Source organism: Aquila chrysaetos, chromosome 20 (genome assembly GCF_900496995.4).
Source record: "Aquila chrysaetos chrysaetos chromosome 20, bAquChr1.4, whole genome shotgun sequence".
Taxonomy (NCBI): Eukaryota; Metazoa; Chordata; class Aves; order Accipitriformes; family Accipitridae; genus Aquila; species Aquila chrysaetos.
Window position 1 is genome coordinate 14,023,510 of NC_044023.1, and position 20,760 is coordinate 14,044,269.

A 20,760-nucleotide genomic window follows, 5' to 3' on the forward strand; every position below is an offset into this window, starting at 1 on the left:
CTCTCCAGATGTCCAAGAGGTCCCCAGGCTGCCCTCGCGCTCGCACAGCCTGGAAAGCCGCCCCTGCTCCTCTACCAGAGATGGGCCATGTGAGTTGTTTTTCCATCAAGACGCAGGAATCTGCTGAATTTCAGGAGGCTCGTACCAGCCTGTGTCAGCCCATGAGCTGCCCGTGGTGCACCGCGGCTCTGTAGGGACCCGTGGATGGACAGAAGGGGAGGGCTGAAACGCCCCTAGGGTTAGACAGGACCCCCACCCCACCTCCTGCCTTGCCACGGGCTGGGATAGACCTGTTCCCTGGGGACTGGCTCTGGCCAGCCCCCCCCCCTCGCCTGCCAGCCTGCACGGACAGAGGCTCAGCCCCACGGGCTGCAGGGTGGGCTCCCCACCCTCCCTTCCCCACCACAGCTCTGACGCCCACCCAGACGCTCTCCCCAGGCCATGTAGCTGTGCCGGGGCCAGCGCCCACGCCGGGTCCTTCGACCTCCTCGCGAACCATCTCGTCCTTATCAGCCGTGCCTGGAGGAGCCCATCCCAATCCTCCCCACACCACAGGGCTCCGAGCTCGTCTGGTTTGAATTATATTTTTCAATAAGGTTTTGTGAAACACCGTATCAAACTTTGTACTAAAATACAGATATATTACAGCTACTGTATTCCTTTCTCCACTGATTTTCTTCGTTTGTTTTTCCAATTCAGCCGGCAACAGCACGCACAAGTTGGCAAGACCCGGGCGCTGCCGGGGCCGGGCATGGGGGGTTCCTGCCGGCCCCGCTCCAGGGGGGCGGCTGCCGGAGGGACGCGGGCACCGCCGGGCTCGTGGCTGGCAGAGGCCCTTGGCAGGAGCGCCAGCACCCACGCCGTCCCAAGTGACTTTGGCTCCCAGCCGGTGTTTCGGCACAGCTCCATCCCTCACCGCCGCCCCGCAGGGCCTCAGGGCACGACTTACCTGCTCCCGCCGGCCCTGGGCGCCCTGGCTCGCCGGGCTGGGCGATGGTTCCAGCAGAGCCCTTCATTGCCATCCCCCAGCAGCCTCCACGTGCCCTGCCCCGTTGGCAGCGGCTCCTCTGCCCCAGGGCTGCCCATCCCGGGGCCGCGGTCCCGCTCTCCTCTCTGCGCCTGGCTCGGCCTCGCTCCCACTGGGTGCAGCTCTGCCCCTGGCCTGTCGCTCCCCGGGGAGCTGGGGGCCCTGCAAACAGCCCCCGGCTACTCGCGCTGAGACGCGGCCAGTGCTGAGGACTTTATTGCATTGCAAGGGCTGCGGTGACCCGAGCCCCACCGCGGCCGGGACCTGGGGAAGCCCACATGTGCCGGTCTGGCCAGCAGAGCCGCAGCCGGGCTGCGGCCGCCCGTGCCGGGGAGGGGTGTCGGTGCCGGCTCTTGGGTGCTGTGTGTGTGCAATTGAGGCTGGGTCGTGCTCGGAGGCTGCTGGGGCTCAGCGCTGCCCCGGGCAGCTGCCGCCGGCTCCCTGCGGGCCATCACCACGGGCCAGCGAGGTGCAGCCAGGGGACACGGCCAGGATGCCACCACAGGAGTGCCCGGGTACCCCCCGACCACACCGTGTGGCAGGGAGAGCCTTGCCGTCACCAGTGGAGATAAAGCACCGTATGGGGATGGAGAGGGAAGGTGTTTGGCAACAGCCCGCGGCCGGCTCAGGGAGGGGGCTGGCGGAGGGGTCCTCTTGCACCTGCCCGGGGGTTTTGCATGTTCAGCTGCTCCCACTTACCAGGGCTTACATTCAGCAGCGGCGCGAGTCGGGTGTCCCAGTGGCCGGCAGCAGCGAGGCCCCTGCGGTCCCTATGCTGGGGGGGGAGCAAGCAGCAGCCTGCAGCCCCGGCCACGCGCCGGGCCACACCACATCCTGGGGCTGGGCTCCTGGGGTGGGGGGCGAGGGGGCTCGAGTCACTTTACCCTGTTTAGAGAATATGAATTTACACGTAAAAGTAGGGGTTGGGCCCTGTCCCGGCTGCCAGGTCCCCCGGCTGTGGAGACAGGATCACGGAGCTGTACAAAATGGGAGCAGGGAGGGGGCCGGGGCCCGGAGCAGCTGGTGCGGGGCGTCACTGGGCACGCGTTCAGGTGGGAGACAGCAGGTTGGGAGTCCTGGGGATGTAGAAATCTGTTAAAAACTCTGAGACTGTTTTTTCCTTGAAACAAAACCTCAGTTGGACGCTGTTCTCGAACGAAGCAGGTTTGGGGCATCCCGCCCCGGCAGCGGCCCGCAGGCGGCGGGGGGTGCGGAGCTGGCAGGGTGCGTGGGATGGTGGTGCCGGCGTGGACATGGAGGTGGCCGTAGACGCGGCGGGCAGCCGGCACATCCCCGGTGCAGGCAGCGGGGCCCGGGGGGCGGCGCGGGATGCTGCGTGGCCGCCGGCAGCAGACGAAGGGCAGGATGGGGAGGGAGCGCCCAGGCTGCCGGCCGTGGGAAGAAGGTCCTGCTGTGGGCACTCGGCCTTATATCCTCTGCGGGGAGAGCACAGCGGGTCGGGGACGGTGTTGGGCAGGCCTCACTGTGCCATCGTGCCCCCAGCATGTGCCATGCACGTGCCTGTCCCCATCCCTGCTGCCTCCCGTCCCTGCTGCCTCCCTTCCCCATTGCCCCCTTGTCCCCACTGCCCCGCACAGCTAGGGTCCCCCCCATCCCATCCCTTCCCATCCCACGTGGGGCCACCCAGCACAGTCACACCCAGACACGCTACACGGTCAGGGCTAGGGGACCGGACGGTGACACTCAGGACTTACCGCAGTGCCGACAAAATCTGTGGAAACAGAAGAGAGAGCGTCAGGCAGGGCAGGGGCTTGGCAGCCCGCTCCCACCCTGCCCGGCCTGCCTCGCTTTGCAGGTGGCAGTTAAGCCCACAGGACCCTCACACGGCTGCAGGCTGCCAGAGGGGCCAAACCCCCTGGGCTATTCCCACCCAGGATCCCCCCCCAGGGCCGTGGCGTGGGGCGCTGGGACCCCTGGCAGCACGGCGTTCACCTTTGCTCTCTGTCTTGAGCTCCTCGTGCAGCAGGTCGTTCTGCCGGTTGCCGAGGACAAAGGCCAGGAAGGAAAGGATGAGGGCGTTGAGGATGCCGATGATGGCCAGGATGTAAGCCCAGCGCACGGAGCAGTCTCCCAAGGAGTACTTCCCCGTCTTCTCCCCGCACATGTCCCGTATGGTCTCTGCATCCCAGCCGTCGGGAAAGATCATGCAGCCCAGCACCAGGCAGAGCGCTGCAAGGGGGAGAGGAGGGAAAGCATCAGAGGGGACAGAGGGGTGGCAATGCCAGGCGCTGAGCCCCCCGGCCAGTGCAGCCTGTGCCCGGCAGGGAGCCCACCTTGGCCCCACGACAGCCAGGCGGCACGGTGGGTGACAGCCACTGCTGTCCTGGCAGCCCCAGGGGACTGCGTTTGCACGCGGCTGCCCCAAACCTGGCCCACAGAGAGATGGAGACTTCAGGGTCTTGGTTTCTTCGAGCATGAACCATAGGATCAGTGGCTCCCCACGGGCTTTCCTCATCACCGCAGGCTCCCTGCGTGTGGGCAGGAGCTACCGGCGTGCTGTGGGCAGGGATGCTGCCTGCCAAGAGGGTCGTCGTCCCCAGGAGCCCCCGCACCCGACCGTCTTGCAGCCTGCAAGCACCGCTCCCAGCGGGGTCACTTGCTCAGCATGCCTCCGTCCCGCACACTCCGCACTGAGCAGGGAGACGTCAGGGAGCACCAGGATGAACGGGAAGGGAAATGCCGAGACAAAGCCCATGACTGCCAAGGTAAGGAGGTGACATTTTTTTCTAACTACAGCAACTACAAAAGCTCCTCGCCCCGTATCAGCTGGGAAGGCTAAAAATACTAATGATGTTGGAGAGTGGCTGGGGTGCCCTGCAAGTATTTTTGTCCTGGGTTAGGGAAGAACCGAGAGGCTTGTGCCTGCACAAGTAACAAGGTACCTCCCCATCCCTTATCGCTGGAGGCACAGCAAACACCCTGCCAGGCACGAGTGCTGCCACGGCGGCAGGTGGTCTGGCTGGCGAGAGAGCTCAGGGCTGGCACAGGGCATCCCACCGGGACTCGGCACAGCCCTCGCATCCCGATGAGCTGTGCTGACTGCTCTCCCCAGGAAAGGGCAGGGACGCGGAGGCGAGTCGCCCTCAGCAGCCCACGCACTGGCACGTAATACCACCCACCAGCTGCTGCCTGGTCTCTGCTGCCTCCGTCCGCATTACAAACCTGCTTGGTAAAAGTGTCTTTGCAGACAGAGGCAAGCTCTGCAAGATGATTTACCACCGTACACAGCCCCGGTGCCACCCCAGCGCCGCATGACTGCACAGTGTGGTGCACGCACGAGGAGCCGACAAGCCAGCATCTCCAGCACATCGTCACCCGGGACTCCCAGCCAAGCACGGCCGCGTCTGGGGGAGCTCCCTGCCCGCTGGGACTGGACCAACCCAAACCCACCCCCTCTGGAAGGAAACATATAATCAGCACTGACGCTGTGTGCTGCATGGTAAATGGCGAGGAGCAACCTGGCCTGCCTGCTAACCTGGGCGCCTTTGAGCTACATGGCATTTAATTTAGCCGAGGGCCCAAATTAAAGACGAGGAAGAGCGGCAGACCTGTACTGAGGACTCTTCCTGGGAAAGCAGAGATGCCAAGAGGATTTTAGGATCCACTGAGCTCCCGGTACAGTGCAGCTGTGAAAAAATGCTCTGTGGCCATCCCTAACAAGGGGGTGGTTTTTCCCCTGCAGTGCTGGTCAGGCTGACACAACCCAGCCTGGAAATGGGCACGGCTGTAACAGCTCTGCCAAAATCAGTGAGGAGGAGAAAAGAGCTGCAAGCACACGGTGAGGCTGGAGGAAAGCACAGCAAGCAGCAAGGCAAGCACTCCAGCTGCCTGGGTGGGCAGCAGCCCTCAGCAACGGCCCCTCTCAGTGCAAAAGAGAAGAACAAGGCAGCACTCCAGGGTGGCAGAAGGCAAATGTAAGTAAAAAAAATAAAAAAATCAGGTGCCAATTTTACCTGCACCAGCAAGGGCTTGGGCAGGCTCCCAGCTTTTGTGCACAGCCCTCAGTCGGTCCCTCAGAGGACCAGAACAGCAGCCCCTCGGTCTTTCCTCAGACTCTGCAAGCATTGGTATTTCCTCTGCATGTCTGAGCATTTATTTGGGCTCTGGGTGGATCCAGCTACCTGGATAAAGCAGGAGCTCACTGAGAGCTCACTGCTCTGCAGACACTGCAGGTGCATGTGTGAGGGTCTCCCAGGACATCAGCAGGTCCCAAACATTGCAGGACAAGGGCAGTGATGCAGGAGGCAGTGGATTAACATGCTGGAGGGCTGCAGCACTCATGGAGGACACGAGAGACAGGGTTTAACGTGGAAGTAGAGAGCGGCTCAGAAAGGTACAGGAAAAACACACAGCATGTGAGCCACCGGTGCAGCGGGTTGTCACAACACAGCCACGGGGGACAGCCAGCGATGGCTGCTGCCTAGACCACTGGGGCTGGCTCTAGCCTGCGTCTGCCTGCCCTGGTCCCTCCTGTCACCGTGTGCGTGCTCTGCACTGGCACCAGCGCAAGGGGAGCCTGTGCCCTGGCCCGTAGAGCAGCTCCAGGAGCTCTGCCCGAGATCTCACAGCCCCTGTATGCCAGAGAGAATTAAACTACAAATTTACTACCAGGGCAAAGGAGCGTGCCCAAGTGACCGCATGTACCCGAATGCCTCTGCCCGAGGGTGACCGGCCTCTTCCCACGAGCCCCTCACTGAAGGCAGATCCTCTCCCAGCGAAGAGCAGTGCAGCACTCTCCTCTTCCCATCTGTCTTATGTGTTCCCAGCAGCAAGCTGAGTCCTCTGCTCTGTCACAAGCAATTCCCTTTTCCATGTGTCCCCAGGCCGCCCGATGTCCTGGAAACACCTTCCTGTGCCTGCAGCAAGGAGCGACATTGACGTGCAGAGCAAGAACAAGGACGGGATCCCCACACGGTCGACAGGCCTCAGCACTGCCCTTTTCAACAAGCCCCTCACAGCAGGTCTGAGGGGCGCAAGGACGGAGCTCTGCCTGCCCGTCCCTTTGCCCGCAGCTCCATTCTGCCAGCACCTGCCTCCAAATGCCCCGAGGTCCCTTGCAGACCTGCAGGAAAACCTTGGGTTTTGTTTAAAACAGCCTATTTCTATCCCTTGCAACTGCATGAAAAACACAAAGAAGTGATGACTCCTACAAGAGCCACTATTGAAGAGGAAAAAAATAACCCAACTGCATTCCATTTTGCTTTTAATTCCCGCTCTTCTGAGGGTGTGGTGCCGGTCCCCACTGCCGATGGCACCGAGGACAGCCAGCTGCTTTGTCACACCCCACAGCTGCCATCCCTCCCCCAGGCCCTGGGTTCCAACTCTTTCTTCCGGAGTTTTCCCAGCTGGAAAGACAGATTTGAGACTGGGCACTTCGGTGATCACTGGGACAGGGTGTATGTGGAGGGAGGATGAACAAACCATGGTTTGCAGGGCTGCCTGCAGGATCAGGCTGGGGCTGGGGCTCTGGCCCCAGGGAAGCCAGCATTTCTTGGCTTGGTTTTGCAGCTGGTTCATGGCTTCCCACTCCTTGGTGCTCCCTTGTCAGGGTCTCCTAGAAAAGAAATGGGCATCTCAAGGGCTTTTGATATCCTTGCAAAAGAAATTAATTGAAGGGAATTCAATGTTATGACTCAGGCTGCAACACTGGAGTGAGATTTTAGCAGAAAGAGATGAGGAGACTCCTCCTGGCAGGATAACATCCCCTGGTAGAAGGTGCATTTAGCTAATTTGGACCACTGGAGTAACCTGCGTGTTTGCCAAGTACCACGGTTATCCCAGCGCTGCCCCAGTCCCGTGCAGTTGTGCCTGCAGGATCCAAATCTGATTTTTTTAATCACTTTTGCTGTCTAGTTTAGTCTGCAGGTTTGGGTGAACACTGGCTTTTACTGCTCTCGCCTGCCATGGGTGGAAGGGGCTAAGGACATGCCCTGCAGTTGAGAAACCTGGCCTCCGCCCGAGCACAGGCATGCAGAGCATCACACTGCCACAGGACACATGAGGGACTGAAAACCGGAAAATGCGGAGGTTACTGGGAGAAAACCAGCAACTGCTAGGTCCCAAAGGGGCTTGTTAAACCTGGCTTGGGGACAGTGAGGCATTTGGCCTCACGGGCAGCAGCTCACCCTCCCTTAGGGTCAGCAAGCTGGCTGTCCCCTGCCCTCATGCACATCACTCCCACCTTCACCGCAGACATGCTTCTGCCGGGGGTATTTCGGTGACCCCCCTGGCCCCTCATATCTGCTTTGTGCCAAAGGGGAGGAAGCTGTGGGTGCCGTATGCTCCGCTGTGTCCACGGCCGCTTGCCGTGATGCTGTGCTGTCAGAACACCAGGGGTCCCCGCTGGAGATCCCCAATACGGTGCCCCTGGGCGCTGCACACCAGCCCTGAACCCCCGAGGGAACAGGGGCTGCGCTGTGACTTTGGGGTCTGGAGGGGCTGCTTCTCACTAGGAAACCTCCTGAGAGCTGAGCCCCAAATGAAAAGGGGACAAACACAGCCCCCTGCTCTCCTAAAAATAGAAATCCCTCAGAAATAAATGAAGATTAAAGGCAGCGTGCTTGGGACAGCTAGCACCGGCCATTTACACAGACAGGAGCTCCCTTACGGCATTTTGCTCCACAGGCTGTTTCTGAGCCAACAAATCAGCAGGATTCAGAATAGAGTTATGAGTTTGTACGAATCAGAACTGACAGTTACTTTATCTGGAACAACAGTTAAGGGATGTAAGCTCCAGGACACGAGCGAGCAGCTCCGAAACGCCCGGCTCAGCCACTCCCTGTGGGTTCGTAGGCACATTAACAGCTACTACGGGAGGGTTACGCTGCCTTCCAAAGCCCGGGGCTGGCTGCTGTGGAGCACAAGGTGCTGGATGGACACGAGGTCTGCGCTGTGTCGCTGCTCCTGTCCCCGCTGCACGACAGGAGTGGCAGGGGAGGGAGAGGGGAAATCTTCAGGAAAGCTTTTTTTGGGGCCAGAAGCCAGTGATTCAGCAAATGCAAAGTTTTTTTGCAGTGATGTCTTCTTTTTGCTGCAAGGTCAGCAGGTGGAAGCGGTTCACACAGAAGATCATATATTGGCAATATTTCTCCCTTGGGCAGAGAAAGGGCTTGAGGCTACTTCATCCTCATTCCCAGCAGCTGACCCAGCTACGCTTCTAGCTAGTTTGGAGCAGTGGTACCTGTCTCTCATTTTTTCATGAAGAATTTCAATAAATTACTTTTATATCCATGAAAACAGTTTTTTTGAAACCTCAAACTCTCTCTGAGAGGACCTGGCTCTCCAGCAAGTCCCAGTCAGGAAGATGAGCCCGTCCTGACGTGGCTCAGCAGAGCCACCGCATCACCGTTAGCACCAGGGAGTGCTTTGGGACTGCGGCATTCGCTCGGGCCAGACCCTGCTCTCCCTTAAGGCTGCAGCCACACCACCACACCACGCAGCTCAGCTGTGCTCAGCCTGGCAGTTGGCAATGGGCTTCCTAACCACTCCTCTCCACGGATGTGCCAAAATGATGCTGTGCAGCTGTGCCATGTGAGGGGTCCTCACTCAGATGGTGGCAAATGCAGCTCAGGTGCAGAAGATGAAGCCACTGATCAAGGCTCTGCCTCTGCTCCTGGTTCACATGCTGGTGGGTGGGAAGGGCCCATCCAAGAGGTGAGTGTAGCTCCAAAGGGGGTTCCCAAAGGAGGAAAGGGCTCAGAAGAGCTCAGTATTATCATATTCTCCATCGGGCAAGGTGCCTGGACACGGCATAATTAACTCCAAAGTGCCACTGATCACGACAAACCCCAGCCCCGTGGTCAATGACATAGCCCCGGGTGGAGAGGCATCCCATGTGTTGTGCTTGTGCCTGGCCTAAGGGAGCTGGAAGGTCTCACCACAGTGACTGCCGGACCTGAAGAGTGGGGAAACATCTTCAAACGTGGCCAGTCACACCCTCTGTGCAAGAGGGACTGTGTGCTCAGCTGGCTGCCTCTTTTGACCCTCAGTAAACTGTAAGTACAAAACCGAAGCTCCCCCTGAAAAGAGAGCCGAGGACCCGCTCAGAGTGACCATCCTCATGGGAGGCACGTGGCTGCGGTGCCACGCAGAGGCAGCTGGGGTCTTTCGCTCCGGTATTAGCACTGGATACCAGGACAACTTTGTTCAAAGCTCAGAGTTAGCTCACAGGGTGACCGCATCTTACGTTACAGCAGAGAATTAGGGAATCGGAGGAAACGCTCAGGCCCCTGGGCAGCCTCCTCAGCGCGTTGTGGTGGTGGCGTATTCCTGTGCTCTCCAGCAGACGACTGCTGTGTGGTCACTGGAACGGAGGCATCCACAAAATCAGCCCAGGTGCCTTCATCTTGCTCCTGTACCAGCCCTCCATGGACGGTGGACGAGAGGGATCACCCACACAGCCCATTTCTCTTCAAGTAAGCATCATCCCGTGGGACTTTCTGAAGGAGCTCCTCCGCTAATTTTGAGGACTGGGGTGGCACCAGGGTGCTGTCAGTCATACAGTTGTTGACGCGCTCATGTTAAAGGCCCATTTCTGGTTTTATAACAGAAGGATTTAGCAAAATCTCCAGTTTTGCATTACTGGGATTTTGAACAGGGCAGATGGCTACGTTTCTATTTGCGATAAAGCAAAGTCTTTTCTCTTAATTAGATCCAGTTTCCTCCTGGGGAGACAGTGGCTTTTGAGCTGGAGCTTTCTGTGAAGCTCTAATTAAACCCTTCCTTGACTGTCGTCCACTAATTAGACATTGATGATTTTAACTTTTTTTTTTCTGAAAGAGATACTGAATTCCTGATCCTCCTCCTCCCTCACCTTCCTGCTCTTGATTTTTCTTCTCTGAAGAGCCCATTTGTGCCCTCACCCAGCAGCCCTGTATTCTGCACCGGCTGTCCCGTAGGGACAGGGTGGACCCACCTCTGCCCCATCTCTCTGCCTTTCACCTTGTTTATCTGGTTTTCACCCATGAGACCATGAAACTTTGGGCCTTGCTGTTGCTTCTGCCATAGTGGTGCAAGTCCTCCTTCAGCTAAAACCTCACCGAGCGAGGAGGAATGCCTTTCCCTTCTCTGCCTCTCCAAGCCCTCTGCTCTGGCACAACCCTCCAACCTCCCAGGTGGGTAAGTCTCCAAAGCTTGCCATCATGCTGTGCCGGCGCCTGCATCGGGCCACATCGCTGCCCTACCCATGGGATTTGACCCATGGGATCCTCTCCATGGGTCAAGGCAGCTCCTCTTCCTTGTACAAGGTAACACATCCACCTGTGGCTGCCTCTGACATGCCCAGGGAAGTTCAGCCCTGCCCAGCCACCCCCCAGACGAGGCTCCCTCTCGCCGGGACACACCACCCTACCGCCTCTGCATCCTGGCCCTCCCTGATGGTGACATCAGCCTCTCCTGCAGGACAGAAGCCCTCTTGTGCTGCCCCATCACAGGGCAGGGTGGATGGCCAGTGTCTGTTAATGCCGCCTTGGACTTTCCCCGACACAGAAAGGCCACGTAGCCGTGCTGTTTTGGGAGAGCTCTGAGCCAAGCCTGGACCGGCTGGGGCCAGGAGAGCCAGCCCATGGCCCCAGCAAGCCACGTACTTGGGGTTCTCACAAGTGCAGTTGTGAGCAACACAAGTGTAGCCACAAGGTGCAAAGTGTGAGCAGGGACAAGCCCCAGGGTAGAGCGAAGGGTACCTAGAGGTGACAGCAGCAGGGTGCTGCGGTGGCCACCCAAGCCTGAGCTGGGGCAGGACAGGAGGCACAGGGGAGGAAGCCTGGGGCTACCTTCAGTGTAGTGCCCTCTGTCACGCAGCTCCCTGTGCAGCAGCAGCACCAGCCAGGCGCTCCAAGCCACTTGATTAAGCTGCTGACAATCAGTAGGATTTGGGCTCTGAGCTTGCCTTAAACCGGTAAATCTTTGGGACAGGGAAAATTAAAGATGAAGGAATTTCCCAATAAGCCAAGGCAGCACCAGGTCTGGCTGTGGTCCTGATCTGGGTGAGGAGAAATCAGGCTTTCCAGCCCAAGCCAGCCGCAAGGGAGAGAGCTGGGCTAGCTGCAAGCCCCTAGCACGGGGGGGGGCTGTATCCTCCCACATTGATGACTGGGGCCCTTCTCCTGGACGGGCAGACTGGGGTCCTTTTACTAGGAATACGGGGGGCTCTGGGCCATTCTGGTGGAAGCTCTGGGCCTATTCACACTTTGTATGCACTGGGGAGTAACACAATGTCTTTCCACATGTGGTAAAACTGGAAAGAGAAGGAAGTGAAGGGTCCCGCTACTGGGGGAAGCTCAGCATCTCTTTTCAGGGTCTTTCTCCCAAAAGGACAGACCCTCTGTGAGGACAGCTTGGAGGTCTGTGCACAAGGGGATATTTGGGATCCTTATCAACATACATATCAGGTCCCCTTCTGGGGAAAAGTATGGGTTATTGTATGGTGTCCCTTTGAGAAGTGAGTCGGGTGTTGGGGTACATCTATGGTGGGGTTTCTTTTGTAGAGGGAGCTAAGGAGGATCTATAGACAGGGCCACTTTTGGGGGGAATGACTGGGCTTGAGCCTGTGGTCGCTTCTGAGGAGACATGAAGGTAAATTGTATGGTATCTCTCTCTGTGGGAAGCACTGTACTCAGGGTCTCTTTATGCACAGAGCTGGGGAAGGTCTGTCCTCACAGGCCTTTCATGATGCTGGAGAGAGTAGGGGGGGGGCTGGGCACAGCATCTCTTTAAGGGGGAGCTGGAGGATCTGTCTGTGCACAGGTGCTTTTACAGGGCTGGGGGGTCCATGCATGGGCTCCTGCCAGTGATGGGGGTTCCCCTAAAGCAGGTATCCCCTGGGGGCAGGCTTGCTGAGGGATGCCCTTGGGGCTGGGCAGACAAGGAGACTAGTCCCTCATGTGGGGTGTTCCGGGGGCTGGTCCCAGGTACAGGGTGTCCTAGGGCATCCTTGCAGCTGGTCCTTGACTCTGGGGGACAGTCCTTGTTGTAGGGTGTCCCAAAGCTGGTCCCTGACTGGGGTGTCCCGGGGTGTTCCAAGGCTGGTACCTGGCCCAGCTGTCCTGGGGTGCTTCAGGCTGCCCAGGTGCCCCAGGGCTGGTGCCTGTTCCGGGGTCCCCTGAGGCGGGTCCCTGATCTAGCTTTCCTGCTGTGTCCCAGGGAGCCCTGTGGTTCCCCAGGGTCAGATCTTGCCTGGGGAGGCCTGGGTGCCAGTGCCTGGAAGAGGTGCCCATTCCTGGTGCTCTGTCAGTGCTAGTGCCTGGCCTGGGTGCCTCAGGAATTCCTGGAGGGCTCTGGGGATGGTTCTTGGCTGGGATGCCCCATGGCTCTGCAGTGCTCGTCCCCAGCCCAGCTTCCTCGAGCAACCCTGGTGTTCCTTGCAGCCAACCTGTGCCCGGGGAGCCCTGGGTGCCAGTGCCCAGAGCTGGCACTTGTTCCCGGTGCTCTGTCAGCTTTAGCGCCTGGCCGGGGTGTATCTCAGGAAGCCCCGGGGTGTCCCGGAGCCAGTTCCTGGCTGGGATGTCCTACGGATCCACAGTGCTTGTACCCAGCCCAGCTTTCTCGGGCAACCCTGGTGCTCCTTGTCCTGACACCAGTGCCTGGGGAGCCCTGGGTGCCAGAGCCCCGAGCTGGTGCCCATTCCCGGTGCTCTGTCAGTGCTAGCGCCTGGCCGGGGTGTCCCAGGAAGCCCTGGGGCTGGTTCCTGGAACCACAACCCCGCAGCGCTTGGACCCAGCCCAGCTTCCTTGAGCAACCTCGGTGTTCCCCGTGACCAGGAGCCCCTCCACCAACGCCCGGAGCTCCGGGGCTACCGCCGCCCGCTGCTGTCCCGACGAACCCCGCATCCCCCACCCCACCACCCCACCCCCAGAGAAGGCCGGTGGAGGGGCGCGGGGATGCCCGGTGCCGGTGCGTACCTGCCAGCAGCTGCATCCAGGCGCAGATCTTGTAGACGGTGGCGGTGTTGCAGAAGAAGAAGAGGGCGAAGCAGGTGATGCAGCCCAGCGTCAGCACCATGGACAGCAGCACGAAGAAGGCCGCCGCCTGGAAGGCGCCCGAGGGGATGGTGCTGAAGTCGGTGAAGGAGCCGCGGCACGACAGCTCCCGGCCCGCCAGCCCGCTGCCCACGCAGTAGTGGAACAGCCCGAAGTAACCGGGCTTGGGCGTGTTGACGCTGTCGCCCACCCAGTAGGGCTGGATGAAGACCACCACGTTGATGATGGCGAAGCAGATGGTGAAGATGGCCCAGAGCACGCCGATGGCGCGCGAGTTCCGCACGTAGTTGTCATGGTAGAGCTTGGAGGCTTCCTGCGAGGGCAGCATCCTGCCGGCCGCCGCGCTGCCGAAGGGGTTTGGGGGGGGGGTAGGGGGGTGAGGGGGGTGGGGTAGGGGGGGGCCGCGACGGCGGGGGGAGCCCGCCCGGGATGGAGAAGGGGGAAGGGGAGGGGGGGGCGGGCGCCGCGGCCTAGGCGCGCCCGCCGGCTGCCGGCCCCTGCGCCACCCGCGCCGCCATCTTGGCTGCCGCCTCTGCGCCCCGCGCGCGCCCCCGCCGCGCGCGCGCGGGCGCGCGCCGCCCCCCCCCCCCCCCCTCCTTTCCCCCCCCCCCCCCCCCCGCCCTCCCTCCCCGCCACTGCGGAGCCGAGCTCGAGCCCGCCCCGCCCCGCGGGGATCGGGCCGCTTTCGGCCGCCTTCGGCTCCGCCCGCCAAGGGTTCGGTCGGGTTCGGCTCGCCTCGCCACGGGCTCGGCGACGGCGGGAGCGAGGCTCGGCGGGGTTCGGAAAAAGCTCGGCAGCTTTCGGCTCCGTTCGGGCCGCCTCGGCACGGTTCGGAGCGGGGTCGGTGAGGTGGGGCTCAGACGGCGGCGGCCGGCCCGCTCCGGTACCCCGGCCCACCGGCGCCGCTCCCCGCCCCGCCCCCGCCGGGCCGAGGAGGGGCAGCGCCTGGTCACGGCCCCGGTTAATGCCAGCAGGTACACGCGTGGGCGTGTCCGGCCGAAGCGGGCCCGCAGGGAGGGCGTTCGTCCTCCCCGGCCGCTCCGCCACCCAGGGGTTGGCGGAGGACCCGCCGCCCCGGGCGGTCAGCAGGCCTTCCCCACCCGTTCGGTGGGGCCGGAGCAAGTCCGTCGCCGCCAACGCGGCTCCACGGGCACTGGGAGCAGCAGGGCCGAATCCAGCACCTCTCCTGTGCCCCGACGGCGCCGGGCCGGGGTGCGCCGGCTCGGGCGCCCCGGGCTGCCGGCCCGAGGGGCCTGTACGCTGGCGACTGCCCTGCGAAATCCTTCCCCCCAGCTCCGGCAGCCTCACGTTGGCCCCAAAACCCCAGCAGGGAGCAGACCGTCTCGGGCCAGTTTTTTTTCCTCAAGGCAGCCGAGACGCAGCGCGTTAGCGGCAGCTGTTGCTGAACTCAGCTTTCATGAAACGGTCCCGAGGCCGCCTCCTCTTCCAAGTCTTGTCAAGGTTCGCAGCCGATTCGCAAATCGGACACACGCCGATGAAAACGACTTTGTATTCCCCTGCAAGAGCAAAGGAGCTGCCTGCCGCCGTAACGGCGGTGTCCGTTAAGCCGGGTACAAACAGCAGGAACTGGCTCTGTGCCTGCGCGACGGCGCTGGCACCGTCCCCGCTCCCACCCTGGCCACTGCCGCTCCCCAGCGCGCACGGCCGTGCTACCCTTCACCTCGCCACTGCTACCGCGACTGGCTTTGTGTGTGCGGTCACACCCCGAGAGGGGCTTCTTTAATTAACACCCGCTTCGGAATTCTTTACGAAGAGCAGCGCCACGGTCAGACCCGCTCAGCGGTGCCTGCCAGCGCCTGCCCAGTCTCTCTGCGGGCCTAAAGGTGGTTTACGCAACGCACCTCCTTCCCCCAGCTCGCTGCGGCCCCGGTGCTGGGGAGGACAGCCCGCCCCACGCCTGCGGTGCCTCGGCCGCGCCCAGCCCGTGCGCCGGGCCCCGCTCCTCCCGCCACACCGCTGCCGCGCCAGGCCCCGCTTCGGGCTCGCACCGAGAGCCAGGCGGCTCCTCACCCACTGGGGGCGGGGGGGGCTCAGAGGGGGCCGTTCGCTGCCCGGTGGGGAAGGGCAGGGCAGGACCGGGGGGTTCGGTAGCCCCGGAGCGGAGCTGGGCGCAGCGAGAGGGAGCGCGTCGCATCCCGATGATGCCAGCGGACGGGCGGAAGGGGCGTGGCGCGGGCGCGGCGGTGATTGGCCAGCCGGGCGGAAGCGGCGGCAGCGGGCGGAAGCGGCGGGCGGGGCGGGGCCATGGGCCGGCGGCGGGGGTGGTGGTGAGCGGCGCGGGGATGGCGGCGGCCCGCGGCTGCCCCCCGGCGGGCTCCGGGGACCGTGCCCTGGCCGAGCTGCTGCTGGAGTTCTCCCGGGCACAGTACCGCGCCAAGGACGGCGGCGGCGGCGCCGCCGCTGCTAAGGTGTGGGGGCCGGCACCGGGGGGGAGGGCGGCGAACACCGGTGGCGGTGCGGCGGGCGCTGACCGGTGGCTGTGCGCAGGTGGAGCGGATCGAGCGGCGGTGCCTGGAGCTCTTCGGCCGCGACTACCGCTACAGCGTGATCCCCAACGCGCACGGCGAGGTCTGCGCCCACTACCCGCGGCACATCGTTCTCCTGGAGCGCGACGTCGGCGTCGGCCGCGACCCGTAAGGCCCCCGGTCCCCCCCGCCCCGCACGGCTGACAGCCGGCGGAGGCGGCTTCCCGTTTTGCCCTCGGGGAGCTCCCGTGGCTGCCGCTCCGGGGCTCCCGCCGGCCGGGGGAAGCCCCGCCAGGCTGCGCTGCGGCTAATTATAGCCGGCGGTGTCAGCCGCTCCCGGGGCACCCCGCGCTGCCTGCCAGGGCTGCGCTTGGCTGCCGAGCTCCCGTGGAGCTCCTCCGAGCGCCCCAAGTCTCTTGGGCTCTCCCTGGTGAAAGCTGCGAAGCTAAGCCTGTAACTTGAGAGGTGCGAAGGAAACGGGCTGCTCCGGGGCAGCGCCAGCTCCGCTGCACGCTGTCCTCGAGTAGATCCTAATGACTGCTCTGCTACAGCTCGCCCAGAGACTCAAAGAGCTCGTGGTTGGGAGGAGCAGGACTGTGCGGTGCTCTCCGTGTCTCGACGGAGTGCCTGTGGTCTTGCTGGAAGGCCTCTGATGAGAGAAATTTTAGTCTGGAAAGCATCTCGGGGCAGGGAGAGCTGGTGGGGGGCTGGACAGACGAGACAATCTCGACAGAAACAGTCTGCCCCCACCACCGTACGTGGGTCAGTGGGCGCTGAGGTTTAGTGAGTTAATGGGAAATGCTTGCTTGCAGTTTAGCACAAGTCTAAGCCAGTGCTTTTCTGGACTTTGACCCACAAGCTCAGAATCACGTTGGTCTCACTTCTGGTTGGGCACTAGCTGCTCCCTGCAGCTCTAATGACAGCCTCTCATTTTTTATTTTCTCTTCCAACAAAACATAATGCAATTTTGCAGTCTTAACTGCATCCAAGACAAGAGTTACACATTCAAAAGGACGGTGGTCTCCGAGTTCCCCTCGCATGTCCAGCTGCTTTGCCTGAGGAAGGCAAACCGTCAGCTGTTGCACTGGCATCTGGGCTGGGTGCTGTAGGAGGGGGTCTTTGGAAAACAGCCACAACTGATTGACAGTCACCTGACAGGTGGGAGAATTTCTGCTTAACGGTTAGATCAGATTAGAAGAGATTAAACCCCTTGCTGCAAAAAAAAGGGAAACTAAAGTCTGAAGCTGTAAATATAACTAGGTAACCGAATGCTTCTGCTTTTCCTATTCTTGCAAGCGGAAATCATGCTTGATTTTTCTGACGAGTATTCAAAACAAGTGTACTTACACTCCATGCCCCCGTTTTCTTCCAAGACTTTTGCAAGCCAGCAGCAGCAATTAACATTTTAAATACTGATTCTTTCTGAGTCTTGATTTGCTGTCCCAGAGAGTCACGGAAACACACTACCTTTCATCATCCCTCTCCTGTTTTCTGGGTGATAATCTCTGTAAAATCCGCTAAGTAATTTTTAGACAAATCCAGTTTTTAGTTTCATCGTAGTACTCTATGGAATAATTATGAAATAGAGACTGTTGCACTTCGTGTGTTACAGAATGCAAGAACCTCTTCCAGTGAACGGGACACTCCCTCTAGGACCGAGTGTCTTTGACTGCCTTTCATCTTTGTAATGTTCTTAATCAGCTGGTAAGATCTCCTTGAAGTGTGCAGGATGCTTCACACCTCTGAGAATACAAGGCTTTTTGGAAGCAGTTCTCACTTGTGTGAACTCTGCGCTACCCGATTGGTTCTGCTGGTGCAGCTGTTTCTGAAGCTGGATGGGGAACCAGCAAAAAATGAGTATTTTTAACCCAGATCAGTTTCCTGATCCTGTACATTCTGTGGCTGGGCAGCTGGGGCAAGAAAGGATGTTGCTTCATCAAAGTTTGCTGACAGTACTCTGAAATCCAGGCAGGTGCAGGAGGTAGCAGGAGGAATTTGGCATGTGGTTTTGGCCTGTATGCCCCTTGGTCAGGTGCTGCTCGTAAGGAACCACAGAAAGTAGCAGGGTGTGTCTGACAGGCAGGAGCACCTTCCCTGTGCTTGGAAATCTCTGATGTCCCCCCCCCAGAAGGAGGAGGCAGATGCTGCAGGCAATGGAAACAGAGGGATGCGCTCAGTTCTTTACTCACCGTCTTGGAGTTACTGTGACTATATGCTTAATGAAAACGCCCAGACCTCAGACACAGGCCATGTCTTTGGTTTCACCTGACCATCCTGTTATGTGTCTGCACTCCAAACAAATATGATCACAGTTGCACGTAATCTAACAATATGAGAGGAATGCTTTGATTCCAATGCTGTTATGGCTACCCAAAGAGAAGCATCTCTGCTTCAGGCCTATCTGAAATACACAGCTGCCAAAACAGTTGCTTGCTCTTGCAGGAAATGTTTCCCTTGCATTTAAAAAGATTAATTCAGGTTTGGGGTCTGATTTTTGGGAGGAGGGTGGGCAGGGAATTAATACAGAGGTAAGGTTGCCCAGCAGTATCTTCTGGAAAACAAATTTCTGAAGGAAAAAAAAACCAAAACACCTGAAGGTCCAAAAAAATAAAGAGTTGAGATACACGTCATTCCTTCCACCTCATTCTGTACCTTGTGCCAAGCAGCCTTAATGATGTTCTTTCAAACTGCTGCTGAAGAGTGCTCTGTTTTCTGAACCTTTTTCAGTTGATTTTACTCCTACCTATGCTGCTTTTAATCACTTGTCCCTGTAAGAGCGTTGCACCTGTTCTTCAGAGCAGCTGTTCCCTTTACTACAGTAGTCTCGGTACAACCATGTTTACTTACCATGTTTAGCTCTAGCTCATGTTTATCTCTCGCTTTACTGATGATGGCACTTGAGACGAGAAGATCTGAGATCCCCGCTTGTAGCACAGCCATGACAGATAGCAGAGCGGGTCTCTCCAGTGTGCGTGCAGGCTTCCCGAGGAGCAGGCACAGGAGCCTAGGAGAGGGGTTTATCCTTCCATGTCCCCAGTGGGGTGCTGGGCTTCCCGCTCACCCCATGTCCCAGGTCACTGCCGAGCTGCTCAGACTCATTCCCCAGTGCTGCGATGCCTCTCCGGGGAAGTGCAGTTAGTGTGCTGAGAGGTGAAACCTGTTGTGTTGTCTCAGCTCCTGGGGAGGTGCTTCCCTTATAATTTCTGATCTTCTTTCTTTGCTGAATCCCACCTTCTGGACTTGGAAGCAGTGCCAGGGAGCTATTCTGGTAACAATGTATTAAAGTTCTTGTTTTCCTCTGGATTTGCTTTTGCAAAGGAAATGTAAAGACAGCTGGAGCAGAGTGCAGGATGTGTCTCTTAACTGCGTGCATTCATTTAAAGACAACCCCGCTACCAAATCTGTAAGTCAGAATCAAAGTTTCAAAATAGTTTGGTATTGGGAATTATACATGAAGTCGTCTCTTCTCAAACTGCTCACAGGCTGTGCCTGCGGTGTGCGTTATTCACAGGCTCTCTGAGGAGGGAAGCAGATTGTGGAGCGGAGCACTTGGCTGTCTGCAGTGACAGCGATGAGCAGAGTTTGGGTTGTGTTGATCGGGCGTGTGCTTCTCTTGCCAGCACGCAATCTCACGTACTCCCGTGTGAAGTGTATTGTGTTACCTTTTTTCTGTCTTTGCACTTAGCACCCTCATGTCCACAATGTTTAAAGATTAGCTTGTGTTCTTGTTCTTTAAGTTCTGTTATATGTCAAAGCTCTTGGGAGCTGGACAGCCAAAATAGTTGTGTATGTAGGGAAACACGTGAAAAACCTTAAGCCTCCACTATCAATTCTGAGAATTGAATCCTTTTTTTTTTTAAAAAAAAAAAAAAGTAGGATTTGAAGGTCTTGTTCGCTGTTTCCCTGCTTCTGCTGGCACCACCTTGAATAATCTTTTCCACAAACAGATCAATTTCCATGTTAATAATAGATTAAATTTTTTAATCCTTCCCAGAATGGCAGCTGCAGGTAGGTTGTTCCACACTCTCACTGATTCTGAAGCTTAGCAACTTAACAACTTTCTTTTAACTTCTAGCATAAAAGTATTCATTTGTTCTTAGGCCAGCATTGTCCTTTGCCTTTGAGTTCTTCCCCCCCTCAATTGTAAGTTCTCTCCTTTGCCCTAATGCATATATTGTTGTGTCTTCATTTCATCTTCATCTGCTCTGCCAATCAATCCGTGGTGGTTTCTCTTGCAGCATAGACTGTCCCCTGGCTGTCCTAATCATCTTGCTGTGCCTTTTCAGGCGTGGGTAGGTCACTAGAATCAGGTGCCTTATCTCAGCTGAGATCTTGTGCTCTGCACAGTAATGCTGGTACTTCTCCAACCCACTGAAGAGTTTCCTGTGATCTTATTTGTCCCTTTTTTCAGATTTAGCAAGTTGATTATGTACAAGCATCCAGAGATCAACCAGTTCATCTAGGCTCTTCTACTGAGCTCCACTACTGGAAAGGGCTAACCGGAAATTCTTGTTAATCATCTCTAAGTGCATGGTCATGCCGTGTTGTATGCCCAGACTTCATCTGGTTTCTGTTATGTCAGCCTGAATGCTTCTCTAATTCCTTGTGGAAACTCTAGTCCTCCTTGCATTGACAGTTCCTTGTGAAGGTCTGTGTAGTCCAGAAGTCAGTTTGGATTCCTGTCAAAGGTAGGCTGGTATTTGGATGAATTGCAGCAATTTTAACTTGTTTCAAAAATGTCTCCAACTAGGAACAGATTTCTGTTTTAACTTTAACCAGAAAACCAAACAAAATTTAGTTATGCAGATGCAACTGACATTAATCTAACTACCCTGCTCAACCCACTAGCTGATTTACAGACAGTTGTCTAATTACCCAGCAGCAAAAATGCTCAAGTGACCAGAACTAAGGTTTGTTGAGTGTTCAAGTTTTGATTCTGGATTTTATTTATTTTTCCTTGCAAAATTATCACTCTGATAGTGAATTCACTCTGATGGTTAGTGCTGATCTTCTTTTTGATGGAAAGGTGGTGGGGAGGAAAGCAGAACATTTGTTTTTGTAGACACTGGCTTACTCTGGTAGTCCTTCATTAGTAATCCATGTGTTAGTCTGTAGCAGACCATTCTGACGGTACTCATGCCAGCTCCTAAAGATGCTCGCTGTCGTATACTGTGCAGCTGGTCTTTCAAAATAAAGGAGACAGAAAAGCGTCCATACTTCTTGTATAGCAGCGGAAGCAATTCTTAAAGAA

General features: G+C 58.2%; 2 protein-coding genes across 8 annotated transcripts in view; one reads left to right on the plus strand and one right to left on the minus strand.

Moving 5' to 3' along the window:
- Nucleotides 1–568: 568 nt before the first annotated feature.
- Nucleotides 569–13,547, minus strand: LHFPL4 (LHFPL tetraspan subfamily member 4). Its single transcript, XM_030043315.2, has 4 exons — nucleotides 12,946–13,547; nucleotides 2,981–3,217; nucleotides 2,743–2,759; nucleotides 569–2,463 (listed from the first exon to the last, which is right to left on the minus strand). The coding sequence occupies exons 1-4, from the start codon at nucleotides 13,349–13,351 to the stop codon at nucleotides 2,455–2,457; spliced, it is 669 nt and encodes a 222-aa protein (XP_029899175.1). The 5' UTR covers nucleotides 13,352–13,547; the 3' UTR covers nucleotides 569–2,454.
- Nucleotides 13,548–15,245: 1,698 nt separating this feature from the next.
- The window catches only part of MTMR14 (myotubularin related protein 14), a 34,612-nt gene continuing 29,097 nt past the window's right edge, over nucleotides 15,246–20,760 (plus strand). For 3 of the 7 annotated variants that reach the window (XR_005930933.1, XM_030043313.2, XM_030043311.2), the window contains exons 1-2: nucleotides 15,266–15,452; nucleotides 15,532–15,677. Coding sequence is in view for 4 of the 7 variants with exons in the window: in XM_030043313.2 (XP_029899173.1) it covers nucleotides 15,327–15,452; nucleotides 15,532–15,677 (272 nt within the window). In the remaining 3 variants the exon portion in view is untranslated. Of the gene's footprint in view, nucleotides 15,453–15,531; nucleotides 15,678–15,705; nucleotides 16,264–17,128; nucleotides 17,214–18,845; nucleotides 20,198–20,760 lie in introns of those variants that run through there. The other 4 variants (XM_030043310.2, XM_030043314.2, XM_041118631.1 and 1 more) reach the window with 4 other exon arrangements.

Bases quoted from the DNA above. Each gene is read 5' to 3' on its own strand.
- LHFPL4 (XM_030043315.2), bottom strand. From the start codon at position 13,351: ATGCTGCCCTCGCAGGAAGCCTCCAAGCTCTACCATGACAACTACGTG. The intron at 3,218-12,945 runs GTACGCACCGGC...TCCCCCTTGCAG, and splicing joins CTGGATGCAGCTGCTGGCAG to CGCTCTGCCTGGTGCTGGGC.